This window comes from Macrobrachium rosenbergii, chromosome 56, assembly GCF_040412425.1.
Source record: "Macrobrachium rosenbergii isolate ZJJX-2024 chromosome 56, ASM4041242v1, whole genome shotgun sequence".
Lineage (NCBI taxonomy): Eukaryota > Metazoa > Arthropoda > Malacostraca > Decapoda > Palaemonidae > Macrobrachium > Macrobrachium rosenbergii.
Genome location: NC_089796.1, coordinates 15,149,394 through 15,163,365, shown reverse-complemented (window position 1 = coordinate 15,163,365; position 13,972 = coordinate 15,149,394). Strand labels below are relative to the sequence as shown.

Sequence of the window (13,972 nt, the reverse complement as noted above, 5' to 3'; positions counted from 1 at the left end):
GAAAACAGATATAGATTTTTAAACTTTTGCAGTAAAGCGAAAAAACCGAGCAACCGAACTATATAACCCAAGAAAATCTGATCTAAACACGCCCAATACAAGAAGAAAGGGCATGACGTGAATCTCTATACCTGAGCATAAAAATAAAACACCTGAAGACCACAAATGCCGACTCCGGAGCAGCGGAGTGTGCAATAAGGAAGCAGCCAGCAGCCACGGACGGAACTTTTATTTCTCCGAGAGAGACGCGTGGGTCAAGGCACAACGGTCACGTGAGGAAATATTTCACAATCGCAGATGTGATTTCTGCCAAAGGTTACTGATCGTAACGTGAGCCATAAAGAAAAATTGAAGAGAAGAAAGACAGGTCTCCCTACCTGGTGCTGATGGTTGCCAAAGGGCGGTATGGTGCTGTATACAATGTTCGTATCACAGACATACAGTATAATGTCTCAACTGCTGTTAAAATGTATAATTTATAAACACGTGTATATGTATATATATAATATATATATATATATATATATATATATATATATATATATATATATATATATATATATATATATATATATATATATGTATATATATAAATTATATTTAAATATATATATATATATATATATATATATATATTTATATATAATATATTATATAAAAAATATATATATATATATATATATATATATATATATATATATATATATATATATATATATATATATATATATATATATATGATTATATATAAATCCATAAATTTTATATATATAAATATATATATATATATATATATATATATATATATATATATATATATAATCAAAATTTTGTGAACAACAAAAAAATGAAACCTTGAAAACTGTTTTAACCTCTGATCCCAAAAATTAATAACACAAAAAAATAACAGTTAAAAACATGGCAAAAGAACGGACTGGGTGTGGTAAGGTCATTGTGTTTTCACGTGGGGGGGGCGGGAGTTTCCATCTGAAAAAGGGCGGGGGTGGGCATTTCATCTGGAATGGGCGTGTCGCGACGCCCATTAAGGATTTCTCGAGACGAATGAGCTGAAAGGCGGACTGACAGACAAACCGGACACATAACTAATTGCCGTCAGTCGGAGTAAAATGTCTTTCGAAGTTTGTCTTGAAGGAAAATGAAAGATGGAGGCTTTTTATTTTTAGGCGAAGAATAAAGTAAGGACAGGAAAACGAAATGAATATATATATATATATATATATATATATATATATATATATATATATATATATATATATATATATATATATATATATATATATATATGTATATATATAATGTATATATATATGTGTATGTGTATACGTGTATATATTATATATATATATATATATATATATATATATATATATATATATATATATATATATATATATATATATATATATATATGTATATATATGAGATAACAGTCGATTAACTGAAATAAAACACTTCTCTCAAGCAGGATTTAAACTGCTGTCATTTATACACACACACACACACCACACACACACACACACACACACACACACACACACATATATATATATATATATATATATATATATATATATATATATATATATATATATATATATATATAAGAAGATATATATATATATATATATATATATATATATATATAATCAGATGTGCAAATGTCGCTTAATATCAAATCCACGCTACCTTGGGAATATCCCCGATGGGGAATTATCATCGAAGGGGAATTTATAAGTGATAAATGGACAGGCACTGCCGAGTCTCGATAGCTCAGTGGTAACGTCGACTGGAGTTGCTGGATGCGCGTCTGTGTCGTGGGATCGAGACTCGGCAGTGCCCATCCATTTATCACTTATAAATTCCCCTTCGGTGATAATTCCCCATCGGGGATATTCCCTAGGTAGCGTGGATTTGATATTAAGCGACATCTGTAGCTTTATGATTGTATATAAATCACGGTGTGATAAAAAAAAGTCATATATTATATATATGTATATGTATATGTGTATATATATTATATATAATGTATATATATATATATATAATGTATATATATATATATATATATATATATATATATATATATATATATATATATATATATAGATAACAGTCGATTAACTGAAATAAAACTCTTCTCTCAAGCAGGATTTAAACTATTGTCATTTATACGCAAACACACACACACACACACATATATATACATATATATATATATAATATATACATTTAATATATATATATATATATATATATATATATATATATATATATATATATATATATATATATATTACATAAATAAATAAATATAATCTTATGGAACACTATACTTTATCTACTACTCAATCTAAACCACAAATACTACATGTTATAAGCGATACAAAGGGACTACATTATCTCTATTCTCATCTTGACCACATAATCGATATGGTACATGAATCACAATCATATTTCTTAAAATACATTTTCAATTGCAACGAGAGAGATATATAGCAGATAAAGGACGGGAGATCCATTTCAGCCAAAGACATCAGATGAGAGAGAGAGAGAGAGAGAGAGAGAGAGAGAGAGAGAGAGAGAGAGAGAGAGAGAGAGAGAATGCGGAGTTACGTGTTCTTATTTGAAATGGATAGCTCTTAACTTTGACAGTTATAGATGTAAGGAGCGTTAACTTAAACGTTTATTTTTTTATTTATTGTTCCAATTTCAGACTTGCCGATTAATTTCTTTCCATTTTTATATACATTATCCGATTGATTTTTAGAAAAACTACTCGTATATTTTAACACAATTTAGTTACAGTCACTTTTGTACTGAACCAGCCATTACGAATGTATCAAACATGAAAAAATTTTAAGTATGCTTCTAAACACGATACACTATATTACCCTTCCAGGCTACATATAAGATCATAATTTGTACTGAACGTGATTATATAATTATTATTTGTGCCAATAAGAGGAAAAGCAAAAAAGTTTCACTTGTGCGAGTATGGCGCACCTATCAAAATCTACGGAGACTCCACGCGTATTTTGGAAAACCGAATTCTATTACAATTCGACAGAATTCCAAAAACACTGTTGAGATGACAGTTAAAAACAATCGAGCGAAGTAAACATCCGTGTCAGCATCATTTAACGAGATTTCGATGTGTTTATCACAATTCAGCACTATAAAACAACGCAGAAGTAGTTTTCTTTATAACAAGGGAAAATGTAGCGATGTTCTGATTATATTTTGATTTTTTCTTATTTTTTTTGTAAAGCTTATCAGCATTATTTGGAAATATTATGAATTAAAAATACGTCAAAACATCCATTAGTTCGTTGTTACAAAAATTCAAGGTACAGAATAGCAAGATAGTAAAGGGGATTTCCTTTTAAAATTGTTGTCAGCCATAACTATCTTGCATAAACCTAACAAATACCTCCTACCCCAAATCTTTTCAGAGAGAGAGAGAGAGAGAGAGAGAGAGAGAGAGAGAGAGAGAGAGAGAGAATATTAGCAACTTTCGCTTTCCTAAATTAGACAAACTGAGAAATTCCAGTGGAAGCTATCAACTTCCTACATATCGAAGTTTAATGAGTGGATTAGTTTTTTGATCAACCTAAACATTAAAATTATGGATATCGGACCTGACACACGGTTGGTTCTGATCTGCCAGGTAAAGTTATAATTGCTGAACTGACGAGGCAGCGTTTCATAATCGCTCACTAAATACCAAACCAAGAGGAATTTATTTGTTTACGATTTTATGTAATTCTTACCGGAGAAGGTAGGATCCAATACCACATTTGTGACATGACTTGACAACTTACGAGGCTTTTTGTACTTTCATTATAAACTGTATATTTTCAAAAACAACACGTTCAGATGATTATCTAGAAAACTGGAGGCTATTACAAAACTGAGAGAAGTGTATAAGCTGATGTCCACAAAAAAAAAAAAATCATTACCGTATCCCACTTCAAAAAAAATCACCATAACTTCCCACTAACGCCAAACTGCTTATATTATTGAGACTTAGCTAAAAAGACGACTTTCCACCCAGAAAATCAGATGCACTTGATTATTAAAAAGACGTTCCACTCAGAAAAACAGATGCACCTGGCTATAAAGACGACGTCCCAAGAAAAAAGATGCACTTGGCTATAAAGACGACGTTCATGCACCTGGCTATAAAGACGACGTTCCACTCAGAAAAACAGATGCACCTGGCTATAAAGACGACGTTCCACTCAGAAAACAGATGCACCTGGCTATAAAGACGACGTTCCACTCAGAAAACAGATGCGCTGGCTATAAAGACGACGTTCCACTCAGAAAAACAGATGCACTTGGCCACGTTCCACTAAAAAAAGATGCACTTGGCTATAAAGACGACGTTCCACTCAGAAAACAGATGCATGGCTATAAAGACGACGTTCCACTCCACGACGTTCACTCAGAAAACAGATGCACCTGGCTATAAAGACGACGTTCCACTCAGAAAAAGATGCACTTGGCTATAAAGACGACGTCCCAAAAAAAAAAAGATGCACCCAGCTAAAAGATGACGTTCCACTCAGAAAAACAGATTACCTGGCTATAAAGACGACGTTCCACTCAGAAAAACAGATGCACCTGGCTATAAAGACGACGTTCCACTGAAAACAGATGCACCTGGCTATAAAGACGACGTTCCACTCAGAAAACAGATGCGCCTGGCTATAAAGACGACGTTCCACTCAGAAAAACAGAAAAACGTCCCACTCAAAAAAAGATGCACTTGGCTATAAAGACGACGTTCCACTCAGAAAAACAGATGCACATAAAGACGACGTTCCACTCAGAAAACAGATGCACCTGGCTATAAAGACGACGTTCCACTCAGTAAAAAAAAAGATGCACCTGGCTATAAAGACGACGTTCCACTCAGAAAAACAGATGCACCTGGCTATAAAGACGACGTTCCACTCAGAAAAACAGATGCACTTGGCTGTAAAAACTCAAAAAAAAGATGCACTTGGCTATAAAGACGACGTTCCACTCAGAAAAACAGATGCACTATAAAGACGACGTTCCACTCAGAAAAACAGATGCACCTGGCTATAAAGACGACGTTCCACTCAGAAAACAGATGCACTGGCTATAAAGACGACGTTCCACTCAGAAAACAGATGCAAAGACGACGTTCCACTCAGAAAAACAGATGCACTTGGCTGTAAAGACGACGTCCCAAAAAAAAGATGCACTTGGCTATAAAGACGACGTTCCACTCAGAAAAACAGATGCACTTGGCTATAAAGACGACGTTCCACTCAGAAAAACAGATGCACCTGGCTATAAAGACAACGTTCCACTCAGAAAAAAGATGCACTGGCCGACGTTCCACTCAGAAAAACAGATGCACCTGGCTATAAAGACGACGTTCCAGAAAACAGATGCACTCGAAAGACGACGTTCCACTCAGAAAAAACAGATGCACCTGATGCACGTTGGCTACCTGCTAAAAGACGACGTTCCACTCAGAAAAAAGATGCACTTAATAAAAGACGACGTTCCACTCAGAAAAACAGATGCACTCGGCTGTAAAGACGACGTTCCACAGAAAAAAAGATGCACTTGGCTACAAAGACGACGTTCCACTTGCACTTATTATAAAGACGACGTTCCACTCAGAAAACAGATGCACTCGGCTGTAAAGACGACGTTCCACTCAGAAAACAGATGCACCTGGCTATAAAGACGACGTTCCACTCAGAAAAAACAGATGCACTGGCTATAAAGACGACGCCCACCAGAAAAACAGATGCACTTGGCTGTAAAGACGACGTTCCACTCAAAAAAAAAAATAAAGATGCACTTGAAAACAGATGCACTATAAAGACGACGTTCCACTCAGAAAAACAGATGCACCTGGCTATAAAGACGACGTTCCACTCAGAAAAACAGATGCACTGGCTATAAAGACGACGTTCCACTCAGAAAAACAGATGCACCTGGCTATAAAGACGACGTTCCACTCAGAAAAACAGATGCGCCTGGCTATAAAGACGACGTTCCACTCAGAAAAACAGATGCACTTGGCTGTAAAGACGACGTCCCACTCAAAAAAAAAGATGCACTTGGCTATAAAGACGACGTTCCACTCAGAAAAACAGATGCACCTGGCTATAAAGACGACGTTCCACTCAGAAAAACAGATGCACCTGGCTATAAAGGCAACGTTCCACTCAGAAAAAAAGATGCACCTGGCTATAAAGACGACGTTCCACTCAGAAAAACAGATGCACCTGGCTATAAAGACGACTTTCCACTCAGAAAAACAGATGCACTCGGCTGTAAAGACGACGTTCCACTCAGAAAAAAAGATGCACTTGGCTACAAAGACGACGTTCCACTCAGAAAAAAAAGATGCACTTGGCTATAAAGACGACGTTCCACTCAGAAAAACAGATGCACTCGGCTGTAAAGACGACGTTCCACTCAGAAAAAAAGATGCACTTGGCTACAAAGACGACGTTCCACAGAAAAAAAGATGCACTTATTCCACTCAGAAAAACAGATGCACTCGGCTGTAAAGACGACGTTCCACTCAGAAAAAAAGATGCACTTGGCTACAAAGACGACGTTCCACTCAGAAAAAAAAGATGCACTTGGCTATAAAGACGACGTTCCACTCAGAAAAACAGAAACTGTACCTGAGATGAACCCCCACCATCTACTATAAAAGTCTGAATAACTGAAATATATCTTTTGAAAACGAAAACTGAATAGTGCGTGAACAGGAAAATTCTCTTTCACCCATTCTTTTGGCTTCTTGGGCACCGTTGTGACCCATTTCCAACCCCCGCTTCCACGCCGCACCCCAAGTCTGCCATGGTCACAGGGACTTATGTATCAAACACATATGGTTCTAGTTGCTGGTCACCCATCCAAGTATAACAGCGGAAGGGAAAAAGAATAGACATATTCTGTTAAAAACACACACACACAGAATAAAAGAGACTGTAACTCAAGTTCTGAAAGTATATATTCATAAATATGAAATTAATTGGGCAAATCATTCTTTTTTTATACCCATTACTTTTCAGCGCATATTCGCATTGTCATGGTAAATGCTTGAAAGTTGCTGTTTGCTCAGATTTTCAAATCTGTTCATTAAAGGATTTTTCATGCAACTAAATATACCTCGATTTATCTCTTGCAATCATTAGGTATCAACCAGATTTTTTTGCATATTTACAAAGGTGCTTTCGTACAAAGAAAATCTCTGACTTAGAATCTGCACTTTATACCTTTCAAGCGGGAACTTTCACACAAATGATGTGGTCCTCTTAAATGAAAGCATTCATAAAGATGTAAACAAAATAACTGTTCTACTTGAGTTTTAAAAAGATTTGCTATTATCATTGACATCATCATTGCAGCTGCAACTGTTAAAACATGACTGTCCCGAAAGGCATGCATTTGCAAAATATGCATTTTGTAAATACATAAAAAAAACTTTTGTATTTCAAAAATGACTATCCACCATTATAGCAACTATCATTTACCGTCAGTGTGTTCTTAAACAAGACCCAAATTCTCAAGGTATTCTGAAAATTTAATCGCTTCTTGTTCCGGGCTTTAATGCAAAGACCACTGGCAAACAATCTAGCAAAGGCTAGAGTAAAACAGGAAGATAAAGATGGGGCCTAAAACCTGATGAAAACGACAGACCTGCCTTTGCAGGAATGGCAGATTTTAAAGACAGTAAAAAACAGAGAAGAAAAATCAGTGTTCCTTTCATCCCAAGAAAACACAGAGCCACAAAAAACGGTTCATCTTAGAGGATCTAAAACTATCAGCACCTTTCTTAAGACCACTATAACAACGCCATTCCCCTTTCCCTTCAGTCCTCCTCACCCCATCCCCTCCCCGGCCTTATCCTCCAGCATCAAGGAGAATGTTTGGATTTGGGAATACGAGGAATCACGCGCCCCAGCAGGAGGCAAATACCCAGTCTGCTGCATCGTGTCACAGCACAGCATCCAATGGGGCACCTCCAACAGGACATTTCATCTGATATATCATGACACGCCATTAACATTTATCTATATGCACACACATTCGGCTACACACACACAAACACTCACTATACTGTATATAATGTATATATATATATATATATATATATATATATATATATATATATATATATATATATATATATATATATATATATATATATATATATATATATATATATATATATATATATATATATATATATATATATATATATATATATATATAACACATACATTATATATATATATATATATATATATATATATATATATATATATATATATATATATATATATATAAAATACATATATATGTATGTACACATGCATACATATATTTCACATTATATTACACTAAATACTTCTAGAAATGCCTTGGAATTAACCATCCGTTGAAAAATGTTATCTTCATTATTTTTGAAGTTCTGATTAAAAAAAAAAAAGTAAAAATAGCTTTCAGAAATGAAGAGACTCCTCTTTAAAATACCATTTAAAAGCTAGACTCAGCCGCAAAGGCAAAAAAAAAAAAAAAAAAAATCTTCACCACGGGTATCTAGCACCCAAATTATTAAAACCATCCTCTGACATTTAAAAACTAGTTTATGGCAGAGGGTGGAAGGGGGTGGAGTTTGGGTGGGGGAAGAAGTGGCTGATCTGTTGGGCGTGCGACAGCGTTCTTTTTTCCCTCCCTTTCCCACGCACAGGGAGAAATTAAGAGCCTTGGAAGGGGGAGGGAGGGAGGAAGGGAGGGGGAAGGAGGGCAGGGAGCCAGAAGGATGTAGAGAGAGAAAGAAAAAAAAAAGCATTGACCTCCCTTGGGTTCTCCTAAGAATGGGTAACCGAGGTGGGGTGATGGGGGAGGGGTTTAGAGAGAGGGGAAGTGGGGGGGTAGTAGGACAGGCCAGTGGCTGACCTATCACGACAAGATGCCGAGCAGGAGCCACTAAAAGCCTGAGCAAAAGGAGTACGTGTATATATATATTGGAGGGGAGGGGGTAGGGTAGCGCTGCCCTGGAGACCTTTTCTGCTGCCTGTTACACCTGCTGAAGTGCTACGCCACCTTCGTCTGCACTCTCACTACGCGCTCGTCCTCGCACACTTACGTTCCTTGGTAAGAGAGAGAGAGAGAAAGAGAGAGAGAGAGAGTCTTTCCTAGTAAAAGTACGTGCACTGCATAATTTGCGACAGGGAATGAGAACTACGTATTCTAGTAAGAGTTTGGAGAGAGAGAGAGAGAGAGAGAGAGAGAGAGAGAGAGAGAGAATAGTCCTTCCTAGTGTAAGTTCGTTCACTAGTATCACAACCTAATTTGAGTCGGAATGAGAATTACGTATTCTAGTAAATTACTAAATTAAGGGAGAGAGAGAGAGAGAGAGAGAGAGAGCTTATTCTTCAGGTTTCCCTAGTAACCGCTTCTACGCTGCTCAAGTTAAAGGAAAAATAAAGGTTCACGTTCCCCAGTAAAAGTGCGTACGTAATCACGTTGACAGGGAGAGGTAACGAGTAAAAGAGACTTGCGTTCTCTTGTGAAAGCGTATACATTACCCAAGTTTAGAGAGAGAGAGAGAGAGAGAGAGAGAGAGAGAGAGAGAGAGAGAGAGAGAGAGAGAGAGAGAATCCTTGCACTCGTGTACAAGGCGTGGCTATCAACTTGACCACCAGCGTTCCGAAGCTCCCCTTTCATGCGAAACGAAATCTACTTTCTACACATTGTTGCTACACACGAAAACCAACACACTTTCGGGAGTCCTTCTCACGACAATTCAAAAACTTCCAAAATTCACTTATAAAAGTCCAAAATTTACTTATATTAAAAAGCAGAGTTCTAGAAGTACGGTACATGGCAACATTTGTTAACAAGGGCTCCCTTACAATGGAAATGATATTTCTAAAACTCCGAAATAGCATTTTTCCTATAATTATGGAATTAGAGTTATTATATGAATAGTGTCCTTAACCAACCACTGCCCCCGCCCCTTTTTTGAGGGGGTTGTTTTGAGACCTCACGGGCGTAAAATTCAAATATGGCTGCTGAGTTATGCAGGAAAACTTTGAAGCCCAACTAGAACGTCATACAACAGACACAGACATCAGGTTATTTTTCCCTCTTCAAAGAGTTTTAAAATAATTTCTGAAATCTTAAGACTCACCAATTAAAATTTCAACTAATCTATTGTATTTCTAAAATAAATTAAATTAAGGCGTCGGTATTCAGGATCCCATTAATTAACACATTTTTTGTTAAAAACTCATACGAAGATAGTGAACTCTACTACTGTATATATCCAGAATAATGCAACTAATTATAAGCAATCACTCACACTTAACTGGTTTGAATCTAAATATAGAAGTCTACTAAACAGTTGTTTTTCGGCATATATTTAGTGAACTAAAAAAATATTTTCTAAAGTGAATAACATATATTGATACACACACACACACACCACAAACACTATGGTTCTTATAAAGTTTTTTCTGAGAGATATATATATATATATATATATATATATATATATATATATATATATATATATATATATATATATATATATATATATATATATATATATATATATATATATATATATATATATATATATATATATACTGTATATATATATAATTTATATATATTTGTGTTTGTATATGTACTGTATACACACAAATATATATATAATATATATCGTATATATTTTGGATATATATATATATATATATATATATATATATATATATATATATATATATATATATATATACATATATATATATATATATATATATATATATATATATATTCGTGTAAAATTACGGTTTATAAAAGGTATCGAAATGTTGCGATCAAATAAAAACGGATAACTACATCGTTAGAATTTTGGAACTATTTTCGAATATCATTTACGGCAAACGTCGAAGATTATGCAGCTGTTCAGATCGAAAATATCCAACGCTAAGCGGGTGGGAAGTTTTGTGCTTAATTTATGCGCTATTGAATTTCATGAAATAATGAGAACGAATTTCGACATCGTCCATTTTAGTTTTCTGTAAAAGAAAACTATTGAGATGGCTTTTTTGTCTGTCCTTCCGCCCTCAGATCTTAAAACCTATTGAGGCTAAAGGGCTGCAATTGGTATATTGATCATCCAACCTCCAATCATCAAACATACCAAATTGCAGCCCTCTAGCCTCCGTAGGTTTTATTTTATTTAAGGTTAAAGTTAGCCATGATCGTGCGTCTGGCACCGCTGTAGGTGCCAACAACACAGGCCACCACTGGGCTGTGGCTGAAAGTTTCATGGGCCGCGGCTGAGTTTCATGAGCCGTGGCTGAGAGTTTCATGGGGCGTGGCTGAGTGTTTCATGGGGCGTGGCTGAGAGTTACATACAGTATTATACGCTGTACAGAAAACTAGATTGACCCAAGAAACTTCGGAGAATTTTTTACTTGTTTCATTAGACTAAAAAACAACGCAAATAAATTTCTTTCTTCCTACTGCCATGCTTCGGCAATCCCTTCTTACTTCTGTATTTCCTCCCTTTTTATAGCCTTCCATTTGTTAGGAACCAATTCTACCGCCCACTGCACCTGTCTTTTTAGGGAACATGTACAACTATCTTTTTAGGAACACATACATCTATCTTTACAGGGAACATAAACTATCTTTTTAGGGATCATAAACTACCTTTTTAGGGAACATATACATCTATCTTTATAGAAACATAAACTATCTTTTTAGGGAACATATACATCTATCTCTATATGGAACATAAACTATCTTTATAGGAAACGTATACACCCATCTTTTTAGGGAACATATGGCTGTTCGTCCATTGGTCTTAAAAATTATATTTCACTAGAAGCTATTACAACCTCAAATCCGCATTGTTTGAATGAAACCCAACATTTCCTCCGATTTTCCGACGGCCGCTCCCACTTCTCACCACTCCAGTTCTGTCAAGACGTCAACGAAGATTCATCCTCCCAGGGAAAAAGTTTATTTTCCCGACCCCCAACTTCACAAATCTGCAGGTCAGCGTGAAAACCCTCGACGTCCAGAGAGAGAGAGAGAGAGAGAGAGAGAGAGTCACGCCTCTCGGGTGTCATGTCGAGAGCGTTTTCGAGGAAAACAAAACGAAAAAGAAAAGTAGATCCGACTTGATGGACGCTTCTTGGTGCGAAAATTCAAGCAGAGTGAAATCCCCGTCTCTGACTTTTACACAGTATGGGGCTGGCACTCGACTTATTCACTCATACCGGGAATTCTCTTTTCTTTCATTTTCTCGTTTTGTGGATTTTGGAATAATTCACTTACGAGAGTCTTTCATCTCTCTTTGTTTGTTTTTCCGGGGGGTCCTCCAATTGGTCCTTATTTTGTCCAAAATGTATAACCTTTTTAGTTTTAGTTTATTTTACCTCTTCAATGTCATGAATGTTTTACGGAAGGAACAACGACCAAATCAATGCCCAATTACCTGCTATTGATACGGTATAAAATAAACACTAATAAATTCGCTTATCTTTTTATCGGATCTTTACTAGATAGTAACCCCCAAGGGTTTTTGGGGGTCTTTATCTATGACTAATATTTCTTGGGGGTCATTATCTTAATGATATTTACAGTCTTTTGTTTATGTTTTTACGGTAATCCCAAACGGACTTGTACTAAACAAGCCGCAAAGGTGGATACACACCTGGTTAAAACCCGTGGGGGTCACTATCTAGGAAAGATCCTTTTCATCTAAGAAATCCATTCACACACTTCTAAGATTTGAACCAGAGCCATGCCCGTCTCGGGCTCTGCAAAAAAAAAAAATAAAAAGTTCAAAATACTAATCGCCGGTCCCTGACCCTCAGTTAAAAAAAAATTAAATCCTACATCATCATCATCATCACCCTTTACATCTCCATCCGATTCCTTTCTGCCGTCCCTTCTCCCTTTCACGTCTCTTTCCAGTTTCCCTCCAAACAACAGCCAAGTAGTCGAAACCGCTACTTCTAAGTCACGATGGCCCGCGTCGTTTACCAACTCTCATAATTTAATGTCAGACTTCTTTTGTCTGCCCTCCTCACGAGCACCCAAACAAATAAGGAGGCCTTTCATGTTGGCCCTAATTAAGGGCCAGCGTGAGAGAGCTCTACATGCCAGCGTCCAGCTTAAGCTTCAATCAAGACCACGGGGGAAATGCCCAACCCATCACATTGGCCAAGAGCCAGACGTTCGGCCAATCAGCGTCAAGTTCGGGTCTGCCCGACGTTTCTCCAGACAAGCACGTCTTTTGTCACTGCGGAACTCGTGGCCACACCTGTTCTAATCCACTTTCTAGCGCCGACCTCCTGCGAGCCTTCTTATTGGCTCTTCGGAACATCAAGCTGGCCCCTCATTGGTCTGACGCAAGCAATAATTCCCCCAATGTGATTAATGGGAAATGCAAAGAGGAACATTATTGGCTGGTCCATGGAAACAAAACCGGCATCCTCCCACAAATGCTTCATCTCTCAAAGACTCGACACACCTAAAATAACAGAGAGTAACTGTAGAATTAAGCAAGCGAAGAAGGGGCACGAAAAAAGAGGAAGAAGGATGGGATGGAGATTTGGAAGAAGAATTCTTAGGAATGTGCTAGATGGCCCGAGGGGTATTTTCACACCGGAGATCGTAACATCAAAGACCTGTTCCACTAAAGGCAAAGTTGCGTCACTATTTTTTATTGCGTTGTTCCCAGAATGTTGAATTGGCTGGGAAAAGAAAGGAAGAAGAGGCATCCAACTGCGACCAAATGTTCACTTTAGCTAATGATTGTCTGTTTTGGCTGAGACTGGGTCATTTCAAAATAGAGAGAGAGAGAGAGAGAGAGAGAGAGAGAGAGAGAGAGAGAGAGAGAGAGAGAGAGAGC

At 36.6% G+C, this 13,972-nt stretch overlaps 1 protein-coding gene across 1 annotated transcript; it reads left to right on the top strand.

Annotated features, from left to right (window-relative positions):
• The first annotated feature begins 5,879 nt into the window (after positions 1-5,879).
• Positions 5,880-8,074, top strand: LOC136836656 (uncharacterized). The gene is made up of 2 exons (XM_067101126.1): positions 5,880-6,474; positions 7,905-8,074. Exons 1-2 carry the CDS (start codon positions 5,880-5,882, stop codon positions 8,072-8,074), a joined length of 765 nt encoding a protein of 254 aa, XP_066957227.1.
• Positions 8,075-13,972: the final 5,898 nt, after the last annotated feature.